This window comes from Hippopotamus amphibius, chromosome 13 (assembly GCF_030028045.1).
Source record: "Hippopotamus amphibius kiboko isolate mHipAmp2 chromosome 13, mHipAmp2.hap2, whole genome shotgun sequence".
NCBI lineage: Eukaryota > Metazoa > Chordata > Mammalia > Artiodactyla > Hippopotamidae > Hippopotamus > Hippopotamus amphibius.
The window spans coordinates 46,866,347-46,890,552 of record NC_080198.1 but is presented as its reverse complement, the minus strand read 5'-3'; the positions used below and the strand labels follow the sequence as shown (position 1 = coordinate 46,890,552).

Below are 24,206 nucleotides of genomic sequence, written 5' to 3'. Positions count from 1 at the left end.
GGGTGGGAGTGCTGAAAATATTTGGGGTAAGGGTAGAAGCAAGTTGCTAGAGCCCTTTTTCCACCTGCTGCTGCTCTGCGGAGCGGGGCTCGCACCCTCCCTCACATGGATGGGTCCAATTCCAAGATCCCCAGCTGTGCCTTTGTGTGTTTGTGCGTGTGGGGGGGGGGAGGGGGTTGCAGACGTGGGGGACCACTTGACACTTTAGAGAAATCAGCCTTTTTTCTGCCGAGTAGTTCACGCATCAATAAAGACACGACTCCTGTTTCACTCTGACCCCCATCTCAGGTGAGGAAACGGAGGCACGGAGGGGAATTCAAGCCAGAGTCCGGGGGCGGTCCAGACACTCAGGGGACTCAGGGCAGCACGCGTTCAGGAGCATGGACTCTAGCGCGCGAAGCAGGAATCCCGGTGCCGTGGCCACGGGGTCCCGGAGTCCGGGGGTCCCGGGACAAAGTGGTCCGGGGCCCGATCCCGCCATCCCTGCCGGCTCGCCCTGCCCCCGCCCTGCGGCCCTGCGGTCCTGCGGTTTGCACGCGCCTTCAGAAAGGCGCGGGCTGGGGGCGGGGCCTCCGTGTTGTTGTTTCTCTGCGGCCCCGCCCCTGAGGGGGGCGCGGACCACGCGGCCGGAGGGCCCGCCTCCCCTCCCCCTCCCCGCCCAACTCGCCCGCCTCTTTGTATCCAACATCCGGGTTTCCCCGCTGGCTCGGCTCCGCGGCCGCGGCTCAGGAGCCATTTTGGACTCGGTTCAGCTCCCCTCCCCCCACCCCTCCCCCCGTTCATGGCCCCTCCGGACTCGGCCCCTGTGCCCGGGGCCCGGGCCCAGCCCCGCCGCGCTATGCCTGAGTCGGGCGCGCCCCGGCCAGCGCCCCGCCGCCGCCCCCCGGCCCCCGCGTCGCCCCGGAGCCCGGGCCGAAGCCTGCGCCGCCCGCAGTGGCCCTGAGCCCGGCCCCGGCGTCCGGCCCTTGGAGCCTGCACGCTGCCCGGGGACGAAGGCTTGGGAAGCGCGCGGGGAACGAGACCGAAGGAAGGAGCGGGAAGGAGAGCGCAGCCGCCGCCGGGCCCTGCGCGCCCCGGGAGCGCCGCGCGGCCCTGCCGGCGGGCTCCGGGTGTCCGCGGGGCGGCGCCGCGGAACATGACGGCGCCCTGGGCGGCCCTCGCCCTCCTCTGGGGATCGCTGTGCGCCGGTAAGGACGGGGCGCGGCGTGGGGGGCGCGCGGGGTGGCTTCGGGCGCCTCGCGGTGTTTACCAACAAAGGGCGGGCCCGCGGCCTCCTCGCCGCGCCACCTGCACCCAGCTTGCCCCTCCCGGGCGGGGGCAGGGGGCGCGCGGGCTCCCCGCTCGCTGATCTCGGGGGGGGGGGGGATGAACCTGCCTGTGCGGCGGCCTGCGGGGCTCCGGTTCGCGGAGGCGACCCCGGGGTCGGGGTTCAGGAACCCAGGGAGAGTGAGAGGAAAACCGGAACGTGAGGAAGGTGGCCAAGCGGGGCGGGCAGATCTGACGCGGGGCTAGCGGGATTGTAGGTGCAGCAGCGGCTGGGGGCAGGACTGGGCGACCCTCAGGGCCACTAGGTGTAGCGAAGCGGAGCGAGCCGCTTCACACAGCCCGGAGGAGACCCTTGCCCCCCACCCCACCCGCGTCTGCGTGGTGTTTGTTCCCCGGGAGGCGCGCTGTTGGCGCCAGCTCCCACCTGCGCCCGCTTTCCCTGTGGCGCCCCGGGACGCGAGGTGCGGCCACCCCGAGGGACTGCTTTGTTTTGGGCGCCTGGGAGGGGAGGTGGGGCGAGAAGAAAAACCAACTGGTCCCTATTCGTTTTGGCCCCCGGGCAGCACGTGGCGCGGGGTGGGTGACCCTCGCGGCCAGCGTTCGGCTCGCGGTGTGTGGGTGCGGGTGTGTACGCTCGGAGTTGCTTTGGGAGACCGCTTTTCCCCCGGGCCGAAGCACTGATGATCCTCTTCTAGCGCTGCTAGGACGTGCGCTACTCAAGTGTGCGCGCTGGGACGGGCTCCGCTCTCGGCCTCGGACGACTCCGGGCAGCCCTGGGAAGCGTGGGGAGCCGCGCGTTAAAGGTCCAGGGAGAAGCCCTGGGCGGTCTCAGGGGCTGGTGCGCGGCAGCCCGGGAGCCTGGTCCTGCGCGTCTTTGTTCCCAGCCCCCATTACACATGCAGCGCGAGTCCCCCGCCGCCCGCGGTGGCAGCAGCTTAGAGTCTGGGAAACCCGGGAAGGGCGGGGTTGGGCGTGCAGGGGCGGGGCTGGGATTCCCGGGCCGCTGCGGGGGTGGGGATCGCGGATCCTGGTCGCATCCCCACTCCCGCTCTATCCGCCTCCTTTGCAGTATAGTATGGCTTAGCTGTCTGCACAGAAGGCAAATGAGTTCTCCATGTGGGGCTTGGAGCTGCGTAGCCTGAGTGCAGCGACCGGACGACAGAGACCCCTTATTGGTATCCGGGCACAATGTGGAAGGGGTGTCATGGATCTTTTGGAGCCATTTCCTGTGTCGTAGATGCAAAGTGTTGGTGGTGTTGAACCTATTCCTTTCTCTGCCTTTTAAGCGCCGCTATGAGATGCTTTTCCCCAAGAATGAGATCTCTGAAGTGAAAGGAAGGCATTGGTCTCTAGAGGGAAGGGCTGCAGCCGGCTGACTTACAAGGCATGCAGCAGCTCACCTGGGTGTCTCTGGATCTCTCCTGGAGGTGCTGGGTTGTTCCAAGACCACCATGCCTGCAAGAGGGGGCCTCCTCCCAGGACAGGACGGGACAGCTTCAGACCAAAACCCTCTGCCTAATTATCTCTGTCTGGACTGGCCAGTCTCAGGTCCCTCCCTGATTAGGTGGGGCAAGGTGGGATTGGGACCCTGAAAGGACTGTTTTTCCCTCCTTTACCCTGGCTTGGGCAGTGCTCAGCAGTGCACCTTCCACGCTGGGGCAGCCAGAGTTAGAACAGGGTCCACCAACCTGTGTTCCTGCCCTGGAGGAAGGTGGGGGTCACTGTTTGTTTCTGTGGTCACACCCGTCAGTCCTCTGGTGGCCACGGCCCTGACTTGTGAGGAACTGTGGGAAGAGCCTCGATAGGCCTGGGTGGGAGCAGAACTGGCCCTCCTGTTCCTTTGACGTCCTCTATACCCTTCCTTCAAGCTCCTGGCTTGCTGTTTAGAAGTACCTCCACCCCCTGCAGCGCACAGTACCCTTGTAGAAGGAAGACCTAGGACAGCACTGTCTAACAGAAATATAGTATGAACCACACATATAACTTTGAAATTTCCTGGTAGTTATGTTATGGTAGTTATGTTAATAAAAGGAAAAAGAAACAGGTGTGTCTTAGTCTCCTTGGGCTGACTGTGTGACTTAAACAACAATTTATTTTCTCAGTCTGGAGGCTGGAAGTGTGAGGTCAGTGCGCCAGCATGGTTAGGTTTGGGTGAGGGTCCTCTTCCTGTCTGCAGATGGCTGCCTTCTCACTGCATCCTCACATGGCCTTACCTGGTGCTTGGGGTGCAGAGCAGGGCGGGTGTGTGTGTGTGTTTTTCCCTCTTCCACTAACCCCATCATGGGGGCTCCATCTTCATGAATCAGTCTAACACTTTGCAAAGGCCCCATCTCCAAATACCATCATATTGGGCATTAAGGTTTCAACGTTTGAATTTTGAGGGGACACATTCAGTCCATAACAAGGTCAAGTTAACTTTAATGTTATATTTTATTTAACCAAATATATGTGAAATATTTCATCTTGTAATCAGTATTAAAACAGACATTTTATGTTGTTTATACTGTCATTAAAATCCACTGCGTATTTTATACTTGCAGAACATTCAATTCAGACTTTACACATTTCAAATGCTCAGTAGTCTCATTTGGCTAGTGGCTACCCTACTGGATGGTGCAGGGCTATAGGAAAAGGCAGAATTGATGCTACTTGTTACAAGATCAGCATTAGTTTTGCAAGTCTTCTGTATTCTGTGTCTAGCCCAGTGTCCTTGGGAAACAAGTCATTGCCTTGCAGTGGATATCCCAGACACACATCTGTGTGTCCTGCAAGAACTCCTGACATCTGTCTCTGTACTTCGGATTTAGATCAGGGCCGTGGGTTGGAGAGTGTTCTGAGTGAAATGTAAGGAGCCAATGGCTGGGGAGGAGGACCAGATGCCTGTCTGTCCCATCAGGTAGTGCAGACCTTGATGCTCCAAGCTGTCCTCATAGGCAGGCTTCTCTCTGACCCAAAGATGTCCATTTCCTCAGGGGAGAAGTGTGTGTGGAATGAGTGAATTGACCCTCAGGCCCAGTGTAGTCATAGCTGTCAAGGATACAGGCCACAGAGTCGTGGGCTGTTGGTACTCTTCGTTGTGGTGCATGGGCTTCTCAGTGGGGTGGCTTCTCATTGTAGAGCATGGGCTCTAGGCACATGGGCTTCAGTAGTTGTGGCACACAGGCTCAGTAGTTGTGGCACATGGGCTTAGTTGCTCCGAGGCATGTGGGATCTTCCCTGCCCAGGGATTGAACCTGTGCCCTCTGCATTGGCAGACGGATTCTTAACCATTGCGCCAGCAGGAAAGTCCCTACCTGTCCTTGTACCTGCTAAGCACTCCAGGCTCTGCCCTATCTTGCTTGCTGGGCTGCCCTTTGGGAGGGCTGCCCTCCTCAGCTTTTAGAGATGCTTCCAAGGTAGATGATGTGAGAAACTCACCCAGCCTTGCAGGCTCTCCACTTGGGTGAAGACATACTAACTGGAACCCCATGGCGTCCCACAGCTTGGGTGGGCTGCTGTGGTGTACTATTCTGTAGGGTCTTTCTGGGCATCTCAATTCCTGAATAGCACCTGGACTTCCCCTGGCACTTCACCTAAGGAACTTCCTTTCTAGGGAGCCCAGTGAAGAGGCCCCTAGGACACCATGGGCCCCTGTGAGAATCTGATGAAAACTGTGGACCCTTCCCCCAGGATAATGCAAATAAGAGAGAGAGAGCACATGTGAGAGTATGCACGTGCTTGGTGCACACTTGCTATTTGCACTGATACCAGGTAATTTTGGCCCCTTGGATTGGACTCCGTGAAGGCCTGGCTGCCCTGCCCCTTGGATTGTTTGGGGGAGGGGGGGCATTGGGCAGTTTCCCACACTGCTGCCTCCACCTGCTGTGTTCTAGCCGCTGGGCACGACTTCTTCTTTACTTCTGCCTTCTGTGATCCTGCCCAGTGTTCACATGCCAGCCTGGTCTCCCGCGCCCCCCCCCCCCCCCCCCAATCCACCCTCCAGGAAGCCTTCTTCTGAGTGCCTATGCATTCCTAGCTGGGAGCTTAGGGTAATGCAAGTGAGGACCAAGAGACATCAGCTCAGAGTTTAGATCTACTTGCAGATACTGGCCTGTTACCAGGGACTGGGATCTGGGGACTTAGGTGGGGGTGGGGTGGGGGGGCTGGTCTGACTAATACTTTTGAGAATGGCACTGGATAGACAGCCCTCAAGCAGGGTCTTGGCTGGGTAGACCTCATTCTAGAGCCAGGTTTCTCAACCTTGACACTTGACAGTTGGGACCCTGTGATTCTTTGGGGGGGGGGGGGAGGGGGTGTGCATCTCTTCGTTGTAGGATGTGTAGCAGTTTCCCTTGGCCTCTGCCCACTAAATGCTAGTAGCACGTATAAGCCCCCAAACCGAAAATGCTCTGAGTGGAGGGGGCACAAATTACCTGATTTAGAACCTGATCTAGAATGTTCTCATGCTTTTACAGGGACAGAGAGTTGTAGGAGGTGGGGTTAATGGCTAATACCCCCCGCCCCCCACACACACCCCTCCCATCGGATTCAGGGTGGGAGGTTGGATTCTTAAAGTCTAGGAGATTCCTGCTTCAGCGTCAGGGTTTGGTTCCAATTCGTGGTGCAGGAGTCCCGCTGGCCACCGAGGAGAGAATCCTGGCGTCCTTGAGTTTTCCCAGAAGTGGTTCAGGTTTCAGGGAGGCGGCGATTGTGGGCGGCCGGGCAGCCTGCCTGCCGTCCCCGCCCACCACCCTGACCCCTGACCGCGCCGCCAGGTTCGCATCGTGCCCTGCCCGCCGGGGCCGGGGCCTCTGCGCCGCACGGTGCCCCTGTGCGCGCACCTGGCAGCCGACGCGGGCCTAGAGGAGCGCCCGGCATGCCCTCCCCCGCCAGCCCCGCGAGCCCCGTCAGCGGGCGGGCCGCCGGGCGCCCCGGGGAGCCGCCGCCGCGCTGGGCCTGGAGCTCCGAGCCCGTGGACGCGGAGGCAGAGGCGCTGCCTCCCCCCAAAGGTACGGCGCGCGGCTCCACCCCGGCCCCGGGGCGGTGCTGTGGGCAGCACGGCCGGCAGCGGGCCGGGCGCCGGCAGCGCGGGCTCTGACCGGGTTGATCCCTGCTGGCGCCTGTGGATGGTGCTGGGCAGGCTTGCAGCCCTGTGTTCGTCCTGCACCCGTGCCCCTGCCTGCTCGCGGCTAGGCTGGGGCCACTTCTGGGGTCTCCACTCTGATCTTGAACTTAGCAAAACACAGCTTGCTGAACTGGGAACCGACTACAAGACGCTTCTTAGAGTAAGAGGAAGCAGGCCCCAAAGCTTCAGTGTCCAGGTTCTCCATGTCACTGGTGTGTGAAGTGCTTATTTTAAAGGGATTGTTTTGTTTGTTTGGTGGGGTTGAGACAGTGCTTCCATCTCTTTTGGGGTCTTTCCAAAGGGGACTCTGTTGCCATCTCAGGATTCTGTATCTTTTTTCCCTTCCTTTGCATTCTCTCACCAGTTCTTTGTTCTGGAGTAGACATCCACCCCCTTGTTTGGGGCTTCTTTTTTGGTCTTTCTCCACCAGACTCAGGCCTGCCATCCCAGCCTAGAGGTGCCTGGTCCTTGAGGTCCTGCTGCTGCTGCTCCTGGATGCCTAGGTTGTTGGGTGGGGATGGGGTGGGGGAGAGGAGAGGCTGCTGCTCTCTTCTGAGTCTGTTTTTAAAGTTTCTCAGTGCTGTCTCTAAGACAATGGTAAGTATGGCAGGCTGAGATTGTTTGGGGGTTGCTTCCCCTGGCCCAGAATCAGCCTTGGCTTCCCGCACTTGGACAGCCCCTGGCCTTGCCCTGGTTACCGCAGCCTGGCTGTACACACACATGTGCCTTTTTCAAACTCTCTCAGGGACTGGCAGCCCTAGCTGGGTGTTTTCATTAATGGGCACGTGGTTGCTGGGAGTGGGTGTTGGAAAGGAAGCCTGCCCCAGTGAGCAGATGTGAGTCCTCCTCCCAGGGGACCTTCTGGGGGCCTGGCCTGCCACTCAGTGGGACTTCTCTCCGGCTGGTTTCTAGGCTGGAGCTGAGGCGTTCTGTGAGGTGAGCGCATGTTCTTGTTTGTAAACGTTCCTCTGCTGACTATTTCAGTTCCACTCTGACAACCAAGGAGGCTAAAATTAGTTCTGGGGAGGGAAAAGGAAGGCTGCTTGGAAACCCAAACCCTTGGCTGGAGGATGGAGGAGCTGCTTCCTGGGAGCTTGTGGCCCAGCATTTCGGAAGATGTGACCAGACCAGCTGTTGTCTGTCCATCTGAGGAGAGGGAGGGGCGTCTGCTTGCCTACTAGACCTGAACCAATGAAAGGAGGCTGACTTGGAAGCTGACGCTCTCAAGGGTTGCTGCAAGGATGTTTTTTTCCTTCTGGCTTGTGTAGTGGTGCACAGTGTTTTCAGGTATGAGGACAATGGCTTTTAACGTCCAGTGTCACTGTTTCCCCTTCCCCCTCATTGATTCTGAAAGCATGCCTTGGGCTGGTAATCATGGGTTAAGAAACCCTTACTTTATGTCCTGTTTGGGAATTTCCTTCTTACCCAAGTTTGACATTCCCTTCAGGTGCTCACAAGCCAGGCAGACCAGGGCCTCCCTTGGAACTGCTGGCTCGGGTGGGGGTGGGGGTGGGGTTAGAGGAGAACCCTGTGGTCCAGGCCTTACAAGTGAGGGCAGAGGGGATCAGGGTTCATCTGCTCTGGGGCTTAGAAAATAGAGGGGCAGAAAAGTTGGGTGAATTCTGGTTTCCCACCTGGCTGCCTCTCCTGTGCGCGGGTCCTGGAGGACAGTGCGGGGGAGGAGAGCCAGGGCAGTGCAGCGGTCTCGTCTCCCCTACCCTGAAAAACCCCTCCCAAACCTCCCCAGCTCTCCTGTTAGCCCCCCTGGGGTATATAGTTGGGAGTCGTGGTCACTTTGACCATAACTTCTTTTCCCATTTAAAATTCTATTAATTTTTAGTTTTACAAGTAATACATATAGATTCAGTTGCAGAAACTTAGATATTACTGATAAAACCAGGGTCTCTTTTACCAGCCCTGTCTGCTGTCTGAGCGTTCCCCTAGAAGTGAGCCTTCTTAGGTTGGTGGGTATCTTCTGGACATTTGACCTGTGTATCTATAGAATTACTTAGAGAAATAGAGAAAGTTTTTTTCTTTTTTTAACCTAAAATGGTATTACTCTTTTATAAACATTTAACTGAAGTATAAAATATATATAGGGTAGTGTAATTATCATACGTGACAGCTTGAGGAATTTTCACATACTGAATATACTGATGTAATCAGCATCCAGCTCAAGAATCAGCAATTTACTGGCCCCTCCCCCACCAAGCCCTCTCTTGCTCCATTCCAGTCTCTACCCCTAAACCCCTAAGGGCAACCACTGTCCTGACCTCTAACAGCATAAGTTAGTTTGGCCTGTCATTGTGCTTTAAATGAATGGAATCTTACAGGATGAACTGCTTTGTGTCCATCTTTTGCTCACCATGTTTCATGACTTACATCCGTGTTGTCTCATGTCATGGCTTTTTTTTTTCTTTTTTTCTGGCCATGCTGTGCTGCATATGGGATCTTAGTTCCCCCAACCGGGGATTGAACCCACGCCACCTACAGTGGACGCTCAGAGTCTTAACCACTGGACCACCAGGGAAGCTCAGTCATGACTTTTAAAACTCAGAGATCTGTTCTGGCAGTCATTTTAATGTATATGGATCTCTACCTCAGTCTTTTTCATAGCTGTGTGAAATTTCAAAGTTTGGATGTAGGCTACGTTTTATCTGCTCTCCTGTTGATGGACTTTCTGGGTGTTTACAGTTTATGCAGATTGTTTCTCAAGGATGGATGACAAGGGGGAGTTCTGGGTCACAGGACATGTATATTTTAATTTTAATAGATATTGAGAAACGATTATACATGGTTATTGGAGCGGGGCCGGGGGACGGTGTCCCTGTGTAATGCTAGATCACAGAGGTTGGTGATAGCCCACTGCATGAAGCGTGCCCGGATAGGGAGGGTGCTCACTTCCACTGACGTGGTGTCTGAGGGGCACCAGAGAGGCTGCTTCTGAGTCCCCTGGTTACTGTGCCGACAGAGGGGAGGCGGCAGTAGACTAGCCAGCGTATGGTCTGGGTTTGGGGTGGATGTGCATGTGTGTGTGTGCGTGTGCTCACTAGCCGGGTGGCATGCTGCCTCCACCTCTCAGAGAGACTGAGGCTCTTGCTGCAGGTTGTGGGGAGCAGGGCTCTACTGGTGCACCCAGTGCATTTGAGAAGCTCTGGGCACGGCAGGATCCTGATGTCACATGTGGTGATAATGGTGGTCGGAGGTATGGGAGAAACTTGTAAAAGAATTATTTTAGAGTCGGGTGAGAGGCTTTTCACAGCAGAAGGGGCTCTGGTGAGCTTCAGTTCCTGGCTGAGTGTGTGCCTTGTTCCCTTGCACAGTCTTCTGCCTTGACTGGCTGAACAATTAAAGAAGACAATTTGAGATGACTTGTTCTGCAAAGCACCTGCTTTCCTAGTCCCTTCTTCATCGTACTCTCTACTCTTTCACTACTGTTTTACTGGGATTCCTCGTGTAAGCCCACATGTCAGGCCCTGCTCGTGGAATTAGGTGGCAGTGGGTTAAGGGGACTGTGTCTAGCGTGGATGATGTCCCAGTCAGCTTTCCCGCATTGTAGAGGTGATGTGCACTGTCTGTGTATTAATCTGCTCAGGCTGCTATACCACAGAATACCACAGGCTGGGCAGCTTGAATAACAGATATTAATTTTCACAGTTCTGGAGGCTTGAAGCCCAAGACCAAGATGCTGTCAGGATTGGTTCCTGGTGAGTCCTTTCTCCTTGGCTTGCAGATAGCTGCTTTCTTGCTGTGTCCTCACACAGCCTTCTCTCTTGGTGTGTATACTCCTGGTGTCTCTTCCTCTTCTTATACGAACATCAGTTCTGTTGGGTTAGGGCCCCACCCATATGGCCTTAATTGACCTTAATTACCTCTTTAGAGACTGTTTCCTAGTACAGTCACATTGGCAGCAATGAATTTTGGGGGGGGACACAATTCATTATAAGAGTCTGAAATAATAAAATTGATTGAAAGTGAATTTCCTCTTGAATTGTACTTTGGAAGTTACTTTTTTCAGGACTGCTTTGGGGTCAGTGTTCTTGATTGACACTTTCTCTGGGCAGTCTTATCTATAGTGGTAATCTCTGTTGGCATGTTTGTGTAGAGGTATGCCCTTTGGGTATTATATATGGTCCTGAAAATATATCTAAAATATCTAAAAAGGGTGAAAAGTAGATATGGAGATTTCCTCTTTTTTTTAAAAATAAATTTATTTATTTATTGGCTGCACTGAGTCTTCGTTGCTGCACACAGGCCTTCTCTAGCTGTGACAAGCGGGGGCTACTCTTCATTGCAGTGCGAGGGCTTCTCATTGCAGTGGCTTCTCGTTGGTGGAGCATGGGCTCTAGGCGCGCAGGCTTCAGTAGTTGCAGCACGCGGGCTCAGTAGTTGTGGCTCACAGGCTCTAGAGCACGGGCTCAATAGTTGTGGCACATGGGGTTAGTTACTCCGAGGCATGTGGGATATTCCCGGGCCAGGGCTCGAACCCGTATCCACTGCATTGGCAGGCGGATTCATAACCAGTGTGCCACCAGGGAAGTCCTGAGATTTCCTCTTTTGAAGATCAGGACCAACCCACTTTCTGAAAGCACCTGGAAAAGATGGACAAACTGAGAAAACATCTCTGGTTGAAAGCATTGTACAGCTAAGAAGATAGTGAAGACCTACCAGCCCAGGATCTGTGTGAGAACAGAGGTCCTGGGTGATGACTTTTACATTTGAGTCTGTTTTCAGTTCCATATGGGCAACTGAGAGGCCGAGCCTTGCGTTTGTTAGCTTTGTGGGGCTAGGAAGACAGGAATTGGAGTTCTAAACAGAGGGTAAGTGTAGTAAGGCCCTCTTTTTTGGGTTGGGACCCCAAAGATGTAGAGGTGAGGGGGAGCCAAAAGAAGACAAAGTCTAAAGTGGGATGAAGTGTGAGATGGTAGAAATCGTGTTGCTTCTCCGCTTTCTCCACAGCCAGTTTAGGAGTCTGTGAGGTCATTGGCCCCTTGTGTATTTGCTTTCCAACCTCAGAATTTCACTTCTGTGGTTCTTTCCTGTTCTTTTTGTCCTTATGGGTTTATGCCTTAAAAACCTTTGCTGTGGTTTTAGTGGGATTACTAAAGGAGGGAGCAAAAATAACATTTGTGTGTAATCCTTGCCCTTTACCTGGATGCTATCTCACCAGTGTCCTTCAGGAATGGTGGGCCCTGGAGAAAGGCACATGTTTCAGAAAATGGCCCTGGATCCACACTTTGTTCTATGGATGGTGCCAGGGAATCGGTTACAAAGTCGAAGTTGGAAGTGACTTGAGATGACCCAGCTTGATTCCTTGTTCCTAGGCTGATAGAGCGCCTTTAATCACCCTTGGAAATTGCTCCTGAACTTCCATTTCTGGCAATAATAGTGAACAAAACAGCCAAAAAATCTCCTCATACAAGACACATAGAAATGCTGGATAAAGTATAACAAATATTCTTTTTAAATGTATATGCATAATTGCATGTATAACAAAGTAAGGGAGAAGCAAGAGTGTGCTGGAAACTAGAGCTGTACCCCTTCACTGGCTAAAGCTGCTTTTTCCTGGGGGACCTTGCCTCTCTCCATAATTTAGAGATGTGGGGTTAGGAGCAGTGTATGAGGCACTGAGACAAGATGTGGAACTGAGACTGAGACTCTCACATGATAAGACTTCCACAGGGTTATTCATTCAGTGAAAGTATGGACTAGAGGGAACATTCTTTTGCTGATTAAGGGAATAGATAATGAAATTGTTGGTTGGTGAGGGGTGGGTAGTTTCACTTGCGAATTGGTAACCATAGATCTGTGCTTCCATGAGTTTGGAGTTGAAGTTTATACCATCTGTGTTTCCTGGGAACTTGGAGTTGAGTAAAGTGATTCCAGGTTGGTAATGTCCTAGAGAATTTGGCAGAATTTGGCAGAAGCAAAAATATAAATTATCTCTAGAAGTTAGCCCCTTCAAACTTGGCTTCGCTTTTTATTCCCACAGAAAAGACCCGCACTGAACATCCGAAAACAGAATCCAAAATTCCAAAATACACAGGGAAACAAGATACCATAAATGAAATCATCAAAAGTAACAAGTGGCAGAAATGGATGTTCAGGAAGTTAAATTATGGAATTATAGGGATTTGTAAGTATGACAAAGAACAGAAGTATCAAAATTGAACAAGAAGGTTTTTTTTTTTTTAAATAGAACGTATAGATATAAAAAAAACAGATTAGTTGAATTTGTGAATTAAGTAGAAGCACTAAACAGCAAATTAGACTCAGCTAAACAGAGAATTAATGAACTGAAAGTTAGACCTGTGGAATTATCTGTAATGATGCTTAGACACAAAATTGAAAAATATGAAAGCAGAGTTAAGAGCCTGGGGATGGTCTGATACTTGTAATAGGAATTTCAGAATTGTGGAATAGGGAGATGCAATATTCAAACTGATAAAAGCCAAGACTTTTTCAGAATTGATGAAAGACATGAATCATCAGATTAAAAGCGTATTCTTCTGACCAGCACAAATAAATTTAAACATAGACTTAGACACATAGCTCATTAGTGAAACTGCAGGAAGCAGATCTAAGACAGCAGGCAGAGGGGGAAGACAGAGTATCTACAAAGTTAAACTAATAGTACACTTTTCAGCAATAATGGTGGAAGCCGGAAGACAATGGAATAATATTTTCAAAATGCTGAAAGAAAATAACTCAACCTAAAAGTTTATGTTCTTCTAAACTGTCAGTTAGGAAAAAGAACAAAATAACATTTTCAGAAAGATGAAAAAAAGGCTTCTCTACCAAAAGATCTTTACTGAAGGAAGATGTTCTTCAGGAAGGACAGTGGTCCTAGAAGGAAGAGTGGAGGTCCACTATGGGTGGGTGAGCAGACAAGCTGGTGAGTGCCTGGACTAATAAGAATATGCTGACCATGTAAAACACAAATAGTATCTGCTTTGGGAGGCAGATAAGAGGAACAACAAGTGATTAAATGTGAAACACAGATATTATGTTAAACTAATTTAATGTAAGTTGGAAGGAGTTAAGTTCCAGTGAGGGATGGGAGTGATGTTGATTAACTTTAGGCCTTTAGCATAAATGTACTTATTAAAACTCAGAGGCTAGCTTATAACAGAATAGAAGTACGGCGCCTTACTTCCAGACCAGAAGTGGCTGAAGTAATGGAATTTAAAAAGATGATCCAAAGGTGGGAGCAGTAGAGCAAAAACAAGCTTAAACACAGTGGTGGTCATAAATGTAGCGGGACTCAATTCTAGATCAAAGACAGTGTTCAACTGAGTTGGGATAAAACAAGATATAGAAAGATTGAAAATAAAAGTTGGAAAAAGATAAATTGGGAAAATAGTACCAGAATTGTCATATAGCTGTGTTAGTGTCACATAAAGTAGACCTTCTGGCAAAGAACAAACAAACAAATGAAAGTACTGTGTAATAAGAAAAGTTTAATTGGAATATGTAAAAATTTCTGTAACCCAAAGGAAAAACAGCCCAGCAGAAAAATGGGAAAGGATGTGAACAGGCAGTTCTCAGAAGGGGCTGGTAAACACAACCATGATTCTTACAAGCAGCCGGGAAATGGGGATCGAAACCATGATGTCTGACTTCCCCCGACCAGGTAGGCACATGCCAGGGCTGAGGGTGCGGCTCAGTGGGTCTGGAGTCTGCTGGGCACGTAAATTGGTACATCCACTTGGGAGGACAGTGTGACTGTATCCAGGGAGTTGGAGATGCTCACCCTTCTGTCCCACATCTCTAACGTGTGGGTGTCTCCCCTAGAGAAATGCGTGCTCATGAGCACCAGAAAACACGCAAAAGACGATTCAGGAGGGTTCACAGTGGAGGTGCTTAAGTCAGCACATGTTGTAAGTGACCTAAAGGTCCAACAGGAGGATGGACACGTGGGTTTTGGTCAGGCTGTACAGTGGACTGTTCTGTAGCACTGAGAATAAAGGCGTCGTAGAGCATGTAAAGGGCATGTACTCTAGAGCCAGGCTTCCTGGGTTCAAAACCCAGTTTTGACACTTAATAAATAACTTGGATAATTATTCTCTTGTGTGAAAGAAGTTCAAAGATAAACGTAGGCACATTTTGGAGTCTTTTCTGCCTCTTGTATACGTGTGCCATTCCACAGTTGCGTACACACACGTATGTGTGTGTGTGTCTGTCTGTCTGTCTCATGCTCTAGCCCTCCCCCTGGCCTGCCCCCTTTGGGTTCCCTTTGGCCCCCATACACCGGCCATCCTCACTCTGGTCGTGGGAAGGATGGTGACGTTGCTCCTGCGTGGATGGGGGAGGTGGAGTCATAAACTCAGACACAGATGCTGTCGCTGGGAGCCCTCACCTTCAGGGCCCTTCTTGGCTCCTCTGGAGGAACCTGCGGGGATGGCAAGTGCTCAGCTATCGGCCGGGCTCTGGGAGCCTGAAGCAGGGCCTCCCGGGAAGGGAGCCTGGTCACTGTGTATTTTGGAGGGGGGAGGCGGGCTGCCTCTCCTCTCTGGGCAGACCTGGAGGCTGGACGATGAGTGAGAGGCCGGGCTTGCCTCACTTGGCCACCTCTCGGGCGTGTCGGCTCCTGGAGGGGTGCGCTGGTGCAAGGGACCTGAGGTGGACTTGGTGGTGGCTGGCATCCCATTCTTACCACTCTGCAGTGTAGGTGGGCTGCACCCACGTGGAAGCAGGGGCTGCCGAGGGGCCTCCAGGAGCCAAGGGCGGAGTGCAGTGGCCCACTGGCCACTGGGGTCCATGGTACCTCTGGGAGATCTTGACTGAGTTGGATGCACCCCAAGCCCAGGGCTTGGGGGACTCCAGGGAGGCATGGCCATTCTAGTTCCAAACCCTCCTGGCCAAGCCTCTGCCTCACCTCTCCATCCCTCTTCTTCTCCCTGCTGGATGTCCCCCTCGTCTCCCCAGTGCAAGTTGGGTACATCCAAAGCCAGCTGGCCTGGGAAGCAGACCTCAGGTATCAAAGCCCATCCGTGTAGGGTCACCCTGCTCTGGAATGTGGGTTCCGAGTGGAATCTGCATGTGTGCTTTCTTTTGGAGGTGGTGTGTGTCTGGGAGTGGGGTTTCTCTGTCCTGCCTGGGCTGGGGGTTAGGGAAGCACTGGGGGCATCTTTCCTCCGAGGTGTAGGCCCCTTGGAACACGAGGACTGCCTGTTTGAGACACTGCCATGAGTACACCTGGTTCCTTTGGAGGCTACCGATTGGGTTGGCTGGTGCTCAGGGGTGGAGCGAGCCCTTGCCCAGGTGTCTGGGGGGAGGCTCCCCTCAGGGTTGTGAGGGGGCACAGCTTCCTCTCCTGCTGGGATGGGCAAGTGGGCTGGAGTCAGGGGAGCCTCCTGTTTAGGGGGCCCCCAGCTCTGTGAGTGTGGGCAGGAGCCCTGAGTCTATTAAAAGGCGGAGGCGGCCTTGTGGTTGGAGTGTTGCCAGAGGCTATAAATAGCCGCGTGTGTGTAGAAGCGAGTGCCAGGGAGGAGGGAGGAGAGATCCCTCTCCAGCTGGCAGCAGAGCCTGCATGTGGCGCTGGTGGGGCATGCAGGGCCCCAGTCTCCCCTGGTCCCCCTGGGGCTCTGAATGCAGAGCTCTCGCACGTGTGGGTGTTTTGCACGTGTGGGTGTTTTGCACGTGTGGGTGTTTTGCACGTGTGGCTGTACACACTCCCAGCCTGACAGGGCGGGGGTCTCGTGCTGTGATGAAATGGCAAAGGCAGCAGCGAACATGCCAGGCATTGTTCTAACCAGTCTTAAAATGCATTAACTCATTTCGCTCTTGGAACAGCCAAGGAGGTAGGTTCTGTTACCATTCTGTTTTCATGAATGGGGAGACAGAGGCACGGGGTGGCTGGGTCCCTTGCCAGGAAGCGTCGGAACCAGGACTTAAATGGGGTCAAGGCCACCTTTTTTTTTTTTTTCCTTCAGTTGGTTTGTAGGAGGATCTTGTCAGGTGGGCGTCCAGTGTCATCCTGAACCCTTCAGTCCTCCCTGGAGCCTTGAGATTTGGACTTCCGAGCCCTGTACCCGTGGGTCCTACCCATGGTGCTGGCCAGAGGGGTCCCTGCCTGGTCAGCAGCCTGGAGCGAGGAGCTGACCAGCGTTGTGCCACTTCTGATGTCTGGTGACCTCTCTTGTTCAGACTCCTAGCCTTATACTGGGGATGGGGGCTTGTTGTCTGAGCAGAAATGGAAGCTCCCCTGAGGACCCTAGGGCTTGGGCTGCAGGTTGAGGCTGCGCCTCCTGTTGTCCCCTCCCTTCAAAATCCTGCACTAGCCAGGAGATGACTGTGTCCTTCTGTCTGACCATTGGTCCGTCCGTCCGTCCGTCCTTCCTTCCTTCCATGCATCCATCCATCTATCTGGCCTGTGTCCAGAAGTGGTTCTAGCATTCAAGACAGTCAAGGCTTTTGCAGTCAAAGCATCAGCTTTGCAGTCCTGTGGGGGGAAGCCTGACATTTAAAAAGCAATTGTCAAGCACATTTGTAATGTTTTGTTTCTTATGTGAGTGTTCATTATGTTATTTTCTCTGGGGGGCTATCTTTGATTACATTATTTTTATACTTTTTGAATGTCTGAAATAATCCTTTAAACAAGGGGCAATTAGTCAAGGGTGATAAATTAGGTGATGGAGGAAGCACAGAGGCCTGTGGAAGCAGAGAAGAGCCAAAATTTAGAGGAGAAGGTTGGGAGCATCTTGCAGCTAGAGGTAGTAGCTTGTGCTGAGCCCCAAAGCCCACCTTGGGGGTCTGGCCCCACAGGTCTCAAGTCTCCGGGGACCCCCGCCAGCATCGCTGCTTGGGTGCAGTGGGCCCTCTGTGCCCCCTGGACTGGGGGCTTTGCAGAGCGCAGCCACTGGCGGCTGCTGCAGGTGGGTAGGGCCTGTGGGCATCGTCGGCACCAGCCTGGGCCCTGCCGCCTGTGCTCGCTCAGCCTTTGGTCTCCTAGGTCCACCCCATCCCCTCAGCCCTGCCTCTCGCTAGCAGAACTGCTCCAAGAGAAGACAGAGGCAGAGGCAGGAAGCTGCCCTCCTCCTTTCTCAGATGTGGTCCCTGAGGTCTGCACCAGAACCACCTGAGATGGAGGGGGTGGTTAAAAACGTAGATCCTGCCCCCACTCCAATTGAATGGGTCTGGGCTGGGCCCAGGAATATGCATTTTTAGCAACATCTTCCCACCCCACCCCAACACACACAGTGATTCTCACTGTGTCCTGGGGTTTTGAGGGTCCCTCCATTCATTGCTGCTGCTGCAGGAAAGCAGCCCCCCTCCCACCCAGGAGCCCCAGGCGGGGGAGCCCCCCTCCTGTGCATCTGGCTGTCCGTCAGCAGCTCCCTCCCCCGGGCACAGGTTCTGGGCGCGGGGAGGCTGAGACGCGGGAGTGCATCTACTACAACGCCAACTGGGAGCTGGAGCGCACCAACCAGAGCGGCCTGGAGCGCTGCGAGGGTGAGCAGGACAAGCGGCTGCACTGCTACGCCTCCTGGCGCAACAGCTCGGGCACCATCGAGCTCGTCAAGAAGGGCTGCTGGCTGGACGACTTCAACTGCTACGACAGGTGCCAGCGCCCCGGGGGCCAGGTGTCTGGAGCCAAGGCGGGGACACACGGGCTCTCGTGGCAGCCTGGGCGAGCAGGGGTGGTGCCGGGTCCCTGCGCCGGTCTCGAGGTCCCCAGGAGGGCTCTGGGTGCATGTCAACCCTCTGTTGTCCCTCCCGACGCTGGGTCCTGCTTTAGGGGAAGTGGGCTCACGCATGGTTCCCCACGGGGTTCTCCATCTGCGGGGAGGGGTTTGGCTGGGCCACTCTGGGGAGTGTGTCCCTCACCTGAGGGGCAGATGGGAAACTGTGCCTCCAGGCAGGAGTGCGTGGCCACTGAGGAGAACCCCCAGGTGTACTTCTGCTGCTGCGAAGGCAACTTCTGCAACGAGCGCTTCACCCACCTGCCTGAGGCAGGAGGCCCGGAAGGTGAGGGCGTGGGGTGGGGGGAGCAGACGTGGGCCAGCCTTGGCCCCCAAACGCTCGGCTCCTACGTGGGGTGGGGAGGGGCCGCGGGGCTCTTTGGTCTGGCCCTGGCGGTGTGCGGGTAGGCGGGCCGTGTGACACCAGGCTCCGTGTGTCCCCCAGTCACGTACGAGCCGCCCCCGACAGCCCCCACCCTGCTTACCGTGCTGGCCTACTCGCTGCTGCCCATTGGGGGCCTCTCCCTCATTGTCCTGCTGGCCTTCTGGATGTACCGGCATCGCAAGCCCCCCTACGGCCATGTGGACATCCATGAGGTGAGATGGGGCTGGCTCGGGGCAGGCTGGAGAGAGGTGGGGAGGCCAGGCCAGACTGTTAAGGTCTCGGTCTCCCCAGGACCCTGGACCTCCACCCCCCTCCCCTCTGGTGGGCCTGAAGCCACTGCAGCTGCTGGAGATCAAGGCTCGGGGGCGCTTTGGCTGTGTTTGGAAGGCACAGCTCATGAACGACTTCGTGGCAGTCAAGATCTTCCCGCTCCAGGTGCGTGTGTGCCTGTGGGGCCCAAGCTCTCCCTCCCCAGGGCAGTCCACGTCCTGTACAGGTGGGATGAGAGAGGAGTGGCCCCACTGGGGGTGGTGACACTCACTGTGGGTAGGGTAGGGCTTTGCAAAACCTCAATTTGCAAAACCTCAATCCACTCTGGTTTTCAGGGTTTTGTTTCGACATCAGGTTCTGCTTAGAAGCCCTGGACAGCAGGCTGCCCCAAGCAGTTGCCTGGGACACTTGTCGGAGCCAGGCCCGCTCTGCTTCTCATTGGTTGGGTGATCCTTGGCCACTCACTTCTGTCTCTCCATCTCAGTGGCCCCCTTTGTAAATCAGATGCTGGCCTTAGTGATCTCAGGGATCACTGTGGGCCTGTAGGCCCGGGCCCGGCTCCGGCTCAGTCCCAGTCCTGCTCCGCCTCCCTCACGGAGGCTGAGGTTGGGGCGGGTGGGATGCTGCAGGGCGGCCGGGCTGCGGTGGGTTCAGCTGCATCCCTGCTTCAGGACAAGCAGTCGTGGCAGAGTGAGCGGGAGATCTTCAGCACGCCTGGCATGAAGCACGAGAATCTGCTGCAGTTCATTGCCGCTGAGAAGCGCGGCTCCAACCTGGAGGTGGAGCTGTGGCTCATCACGGCCTTCCACGACAAGGTGAGCCGCGCCCCACAGGCCCCGCTGTGGCCTCCCCCTGAGGTCCCCCTTCCGTGGTTGTGGCCGTGAGGGTCTGCAGGAAGAGCCCCTCACCCTGGGATCAGCTCTTATGAGTGGGGGCGGTGACTTCGTGATTAGCACTCTCTGACGACACCCCCTTCCCAGCCCCTGCTGGCCTGAGCCGTTCCAGCCTCCCGGGGGAACCCAGCCGCTGGCCCGCGGAGGTCGCCCTCCCGGGGCTGGGCTGGGTCCTGTCCCCCTGGGCCCAGAGCCTGTGCTGTCTCCTCCAGGGCTCCCTCACGGATTACCTCAAGGGGAACATCATCACATGGAACGAACTGTGTCACGTGGCAGAGACGATGTCCAGAGGCCTCTCATACCTGCACGAGGACGTGCCCTGGTGCCGTGGCGAGGGCCACAAACCGTCTATTGCCCACAGGTACCTGGGTTAGCAGCTGCTCTCTCTGCGCTTGAGCTGCAGCTGCAGAAAGGGTTGGAGGGTGAGAGCAGGGCCTGGGGGTCTCCCTTTCATAAACATGCTTGGCCGCTCTGTGGTGTGTCCGAGGCAGCTGCAGGAAACCCTGGGCCCACTTGGCCTTCCCCTGCCTCCGCCTGCAGCCTGCAGCCCTGCAGCCAGTTCTCTGGTGCCCTCCCGTGGCCACAGGAGGAAGTGCTGACTCTTTTACTTTGGAGAGTTGGTTTAGCAGTTCTCAGACTTTTTGGTTAGGATCCCTTTACATGCCTGTGGGTTATGTCTGTTGATATAATATTTGCTGTAGTAGAGCACACATGTTCTTTTAACTGTTATAGTGATGACATGTGTACATAGCCTCTGGAAAACTCTATGCTTCTGGGAGAATGAGCTTAAAAAAAGGCAGATAACGGATTATTATGAAAAGAATGTTGACCTTGCAGATCCCCTGAAACAGTCTCAGGAATTTTCTGGGGTCCTTGGATGGTGCTTTGAGAGCCGGTGTGTTACCTCCTCATAACAGTGGCAGGCACTGCTCTAAACACGTAGAGATGCCAAGTCATTTAAGCCTCTTTATTGTCCTGTGAGATAGGGACTGTTTTTCTCAGCCTGTCTTACGGGTGAAGGAACAGGGGTGCAGAGAAGTTGACCTAATCTAGTGTGGTTTTGTGATTGTGAGGGAGGGAGGGAACCTTCAATTCGAGGGTTCAAAGCTGAAGGACCCCAGTGGTAATAACATTAATGACACAGGAGGTTGACTGTATGAAATTGCCATTTTTGTAGGTCAAAAATGGTTGAATGTTGACTCTTCTATATGGTTCAGCCTAACGGTAGTGCATAGTAAGTTTGCCAGGGGCGGCCCTAAGCATTCATCCATCAGTTTAGTCCTCACAGCAAGGCTAAGATATGTGAGGGGAGATTGAGGACCTGCTAGGGAGAGGCAGGGCTGAGGCAACCCCAGCACCTGCTCCGCTGCCCCTATAGCAGCTCGAGCCTCTGGGGCCTGCTCAGAACCCGGGCAAGTTCATTGAAACGTCTCTTTTCATTCACATCCTAAATAGTGTTAATTCTTCCCAGAAAACTTGCCTCCTCGGCTGCTGTGCCCCTCCTCAAGCCCTCTGAGAATGTGAGGGCTGGCTGTTGATGCTGGGGACCGGGCTGGGGTCGGTGGTGTTGTGACAGCTCTGGAGGGAGTGCAGTTCAGGAGTCTCACACCAGTGGAGGGGGCGTCCTGAAGCTGCCTGCCTGGGGGGCTTCATGGAACGCCACCCTGGTGTAGACCTTGCTCCCCACGGGTGGGATGGCCTGGCCTGGGGTCTCTGGGAGTCAAGGTGGGAAGCCAGGAGCAGGGTTGATTGGACCATGTGTTTGGCTCCATCTCAGTCCACTGTCTCCACAGGGACTTTAAAAGCAAGAATGTATTGCTGAAGAGTGACCTCACGGCCGTGCTGGCTGACTTTGGCCTGGCTGTTCGGTTTGAGCCAGGGAAACCTCCGGGGGACACTCATGGGCAGGTGACGAGCTCAGGGGGTGCAAGATGGGGGCGGGCACAGCGGTGGACTCTGCCCTCCTGGTGCTCAGCTGGCAGGGGCAAGGGCAGGGGTCGCCCCGCGAGCTCAGAGCAGTCTGAGAACTCCAGGAGCAATGCTTTCGTTTCACTCGTGGGGAAAGCGAGGCCTGGAGGGTGGTGTGGTTTCCTGGGCCGGTCAGCAAGAAACAGATTTCCCTTCCTCTTTCAGCTGTAATTATTAAACAAGGCAGAAATAACATAAATAAGAGTACACTAAGAATCCAAACCAAAAACCTAGAAGAGGTAACCTCAAGTTAAGCCTACACAAATCATCCTTAAAAAAACCGCTATTAATATGTTTAAGTATTCTCCCCCTTCTGTGTTTGGTGTACGTCATCTGTGTGGCCCCTTGTGGTGCGGGTGGCGTAAAGAGGCAGCAGTTCCACGGTAGATTGCTGCTGTCTCGAGTGATGCTTCAGTCATCATTACATCGTGACCCCTGTGGCCCTCCCCCCGGGGATGTGGCAAATCAGGGACAGCCGTCACTGTCGACGGCCCTGCTGTGCACACGGGCTGGGAGTGTATTTGTGTGTGGTCGGCGACCGCAGACCTTCCCTGTCTTCGTGCAGGTGGGCACGCGGCGGTACATGGCTCCTGAGGTGCTCGAGGGAGCCATCAACTTCCAGAGAGACGCCTTTCTGCGCATAGACATGTACGCCATGGGGCTGGTGCTGTGGGAGCTCGTGTCCCGCTGCAGAGCTGCCGACGGTGAGCGGGACAGGAGCCCCGAGCATCCTGGGGGTGGGGGTGGGGTGGCGCGGCGCCAGGGTGACCCCACTGGGCTCTTACCCTCCCCCAGGACCTGTGGACGAGTACATGCTGCCGTTTGAGGAAGAGATCGGCCAGCACCCGTCACTGGAGGAGCTGCAGGAGGTGGTCGTGCACAAGAAGATGCGGCCCGCCATCAAGGATCACTGGCTGAAACACCCGGTGAGGGACCTGGGGAGCAGAGAGGGCAGCCCCTCCCGTGTGTGGCAGGGGCAGAGAGAGGGTCCTCAGGCAGCAGGATACTCCCCTCCTCCCCTGTCTGGTCAGAGGCCACTTAGTGCATTGCCTCCCTTCCGCCAGGGGACTGTCTGGGGAGGTTAGTGCTCTGCAGGGAGGTGGCTCTGGTTTTGTCTGCAGAGAGTGGTGGAGCCTGACAGCTCCGTCTGAGCCCTGGTCGCCCCCTGGAGCGCTGAAGCAGTGAAGCCCACTGGCCCTGGACCTGACGCATGTGGGTGGGAATCCTGGGTCTGCCAGTCAGCAGCCGGGTGACTTCTGGCAAACTGCTTTATGTCTCTGAGCCTTTGTTTCCTCAGGGTAGTAAGAGATTTAAGGAGTTACTGTATATCACTGAGCAGGACACCTATCACATAAGTGCTTAATGTGGCTTAGCTCTGGTAAAGTAATCTCTGTTCTCTTCCCTCATCATTTTCTGGGCCTGGGCTGAGCCACGTGGCATCTGGGCCCCTCCAGTCTGGGATACTGTGCAAAAGGCCCCAGCTATGTAAACCGTCACCTTTCTTGGAAGGATATTTGCCTTCAGCTCCTCTGAGTCCTTCCCCCTGCCACCCCAGGGTTAATATAGAAGGAAATCCTTGGGGCCACTGGGGGCTAGCAGCCTTACCATATGGTCAGGGATTGATCTGTAGAGGCCACGTTTAGCTGCCATGCTGCTCCTGGGACCCAGGGCTGCAAGTGGAGAAGACCTAGGCATCAGGAGCGGGAAGCTGGGCCAGCATCTTACCTTCTGCCTCAGACTTTCTCAGTCTCCCAGGGCAGAGGTGCTGGGGTTGCCAGTCTAGTTCCCTGACAGGAGCAGATCCAGAGAGGTCTAGTGTGGCCTGGTGCTAGCAGGCTGGAGTGCTCCTGGATGTGGGCATTTATCCATCCTACTGCCTTTCCCAGCTCTACACGGTTGGTTCCAGCACAGGGTGTCACGCCATGTTCCCTGGACTTAGGGGAGGTGTCCGGGGCTGTGGGGACAGGGTAGGATGACGCCTTCCTCTGTCCCCGCTGTGGCTGCACGTCGGGCCCTCATGTGATTTGGCCTTTGCCTAATAAGATTCTGTTTGAACATCACTGCCCCGCGGCAGCTGCCGTGTCTGCCCTCAGAGGGTCCTGGCTTCCCCCACTTCCTGTGCTGAGGTTCGTGGCCCTTGCGTCGGGGCTGTGGAGGAGGCCCATGGGTGACTGCCAGGAGGGGAGTTTCCCCCAGGCCCCTGCAGGTGGGCCCGTGGCCCTGCCTGGTCCTCAGGAACATTGACAGGTTTGCTTGTCCTCACTGAGGACCACCAGCAAGGGCATCTGTTTCCTCTCTCCCGCTGGCGTGCAGGGCCTGGCCCAGCTCTGTGTGACCATCGAGGAGTGCTGGGACCATGACGCGGAGGCTCGCCTGTCCGCGGGCTGCGTGGAGGAGCGGGTGTCCCTGATCCGGAGGTCCGTCAACGGCACTACCTCGGACTGTCTTGTCTCCCTGGTGACCGCTGTCACCAATGTGGACCTGCCTCCGAAGGAGTCGAGCATCTAAGCCCAGGACACGATGGATCTCCAGACTCAATGGATCTGAAGAGGAAAGGAAAAAAAAAAAGTTGTGTTTTGTTTTGGAAATCCCATAATACCAACAAACACATAAAATGCAGCTGCTATTTTACCTTG

The 24,206-nt window shown here is 54.8% G+C and overlaps 1 protein-coding gene across 2 annotated transcripts; it reads left to right on the top strand.

Annotated features, from left to right (window-relative positions):
• Nucleotides 1-772: 772 nt before the first annotated feature.
• On the top strand, nucleotides 773-24,206 carry ACVR2B (activin A receptor type 2B). Of its 2 annotated transcripts, none has more exons than XM_057706667.1 (11): nucleotides 773-1,187; nucleotides 17,726-17,933; nucleotides 18,231-18,340; nucleotides 18,500-18,651; nucleotides 18,731-18,874; nucleotides 19,381-19,524; nucleotides 19,815-19,963; nucleotides 21,396-21,510; nucleotides 22,136-22,274; nucleotides 22,366-22,496; nucleotides 23,884-24,206. In XM_057706667.1, the coding sequence occupies exons 1-11, from the start codon at nucleotides 1,136-1,138 to the stop codon at nucleotides 24,076-24,078; spliced, it is 1,539 nt and encodes a 512-aa protein (XP_057562650.1). In that variant the 5' UTR covers nucleotides 773-1,135; the 3' UTR covers nucleotides 24,079-24,206. The 2 variants fall into 2 exon arrangements, with proteins under 2 accessions (XP_057562650.1, XP_057562649.1); XM_057706666.1 differs by lacking the exon at nucleotides 773-1,187 and adding an exon at nucleotides 12,207-14,003 and having other exon boundaries at nucleotides 23,884-24,185.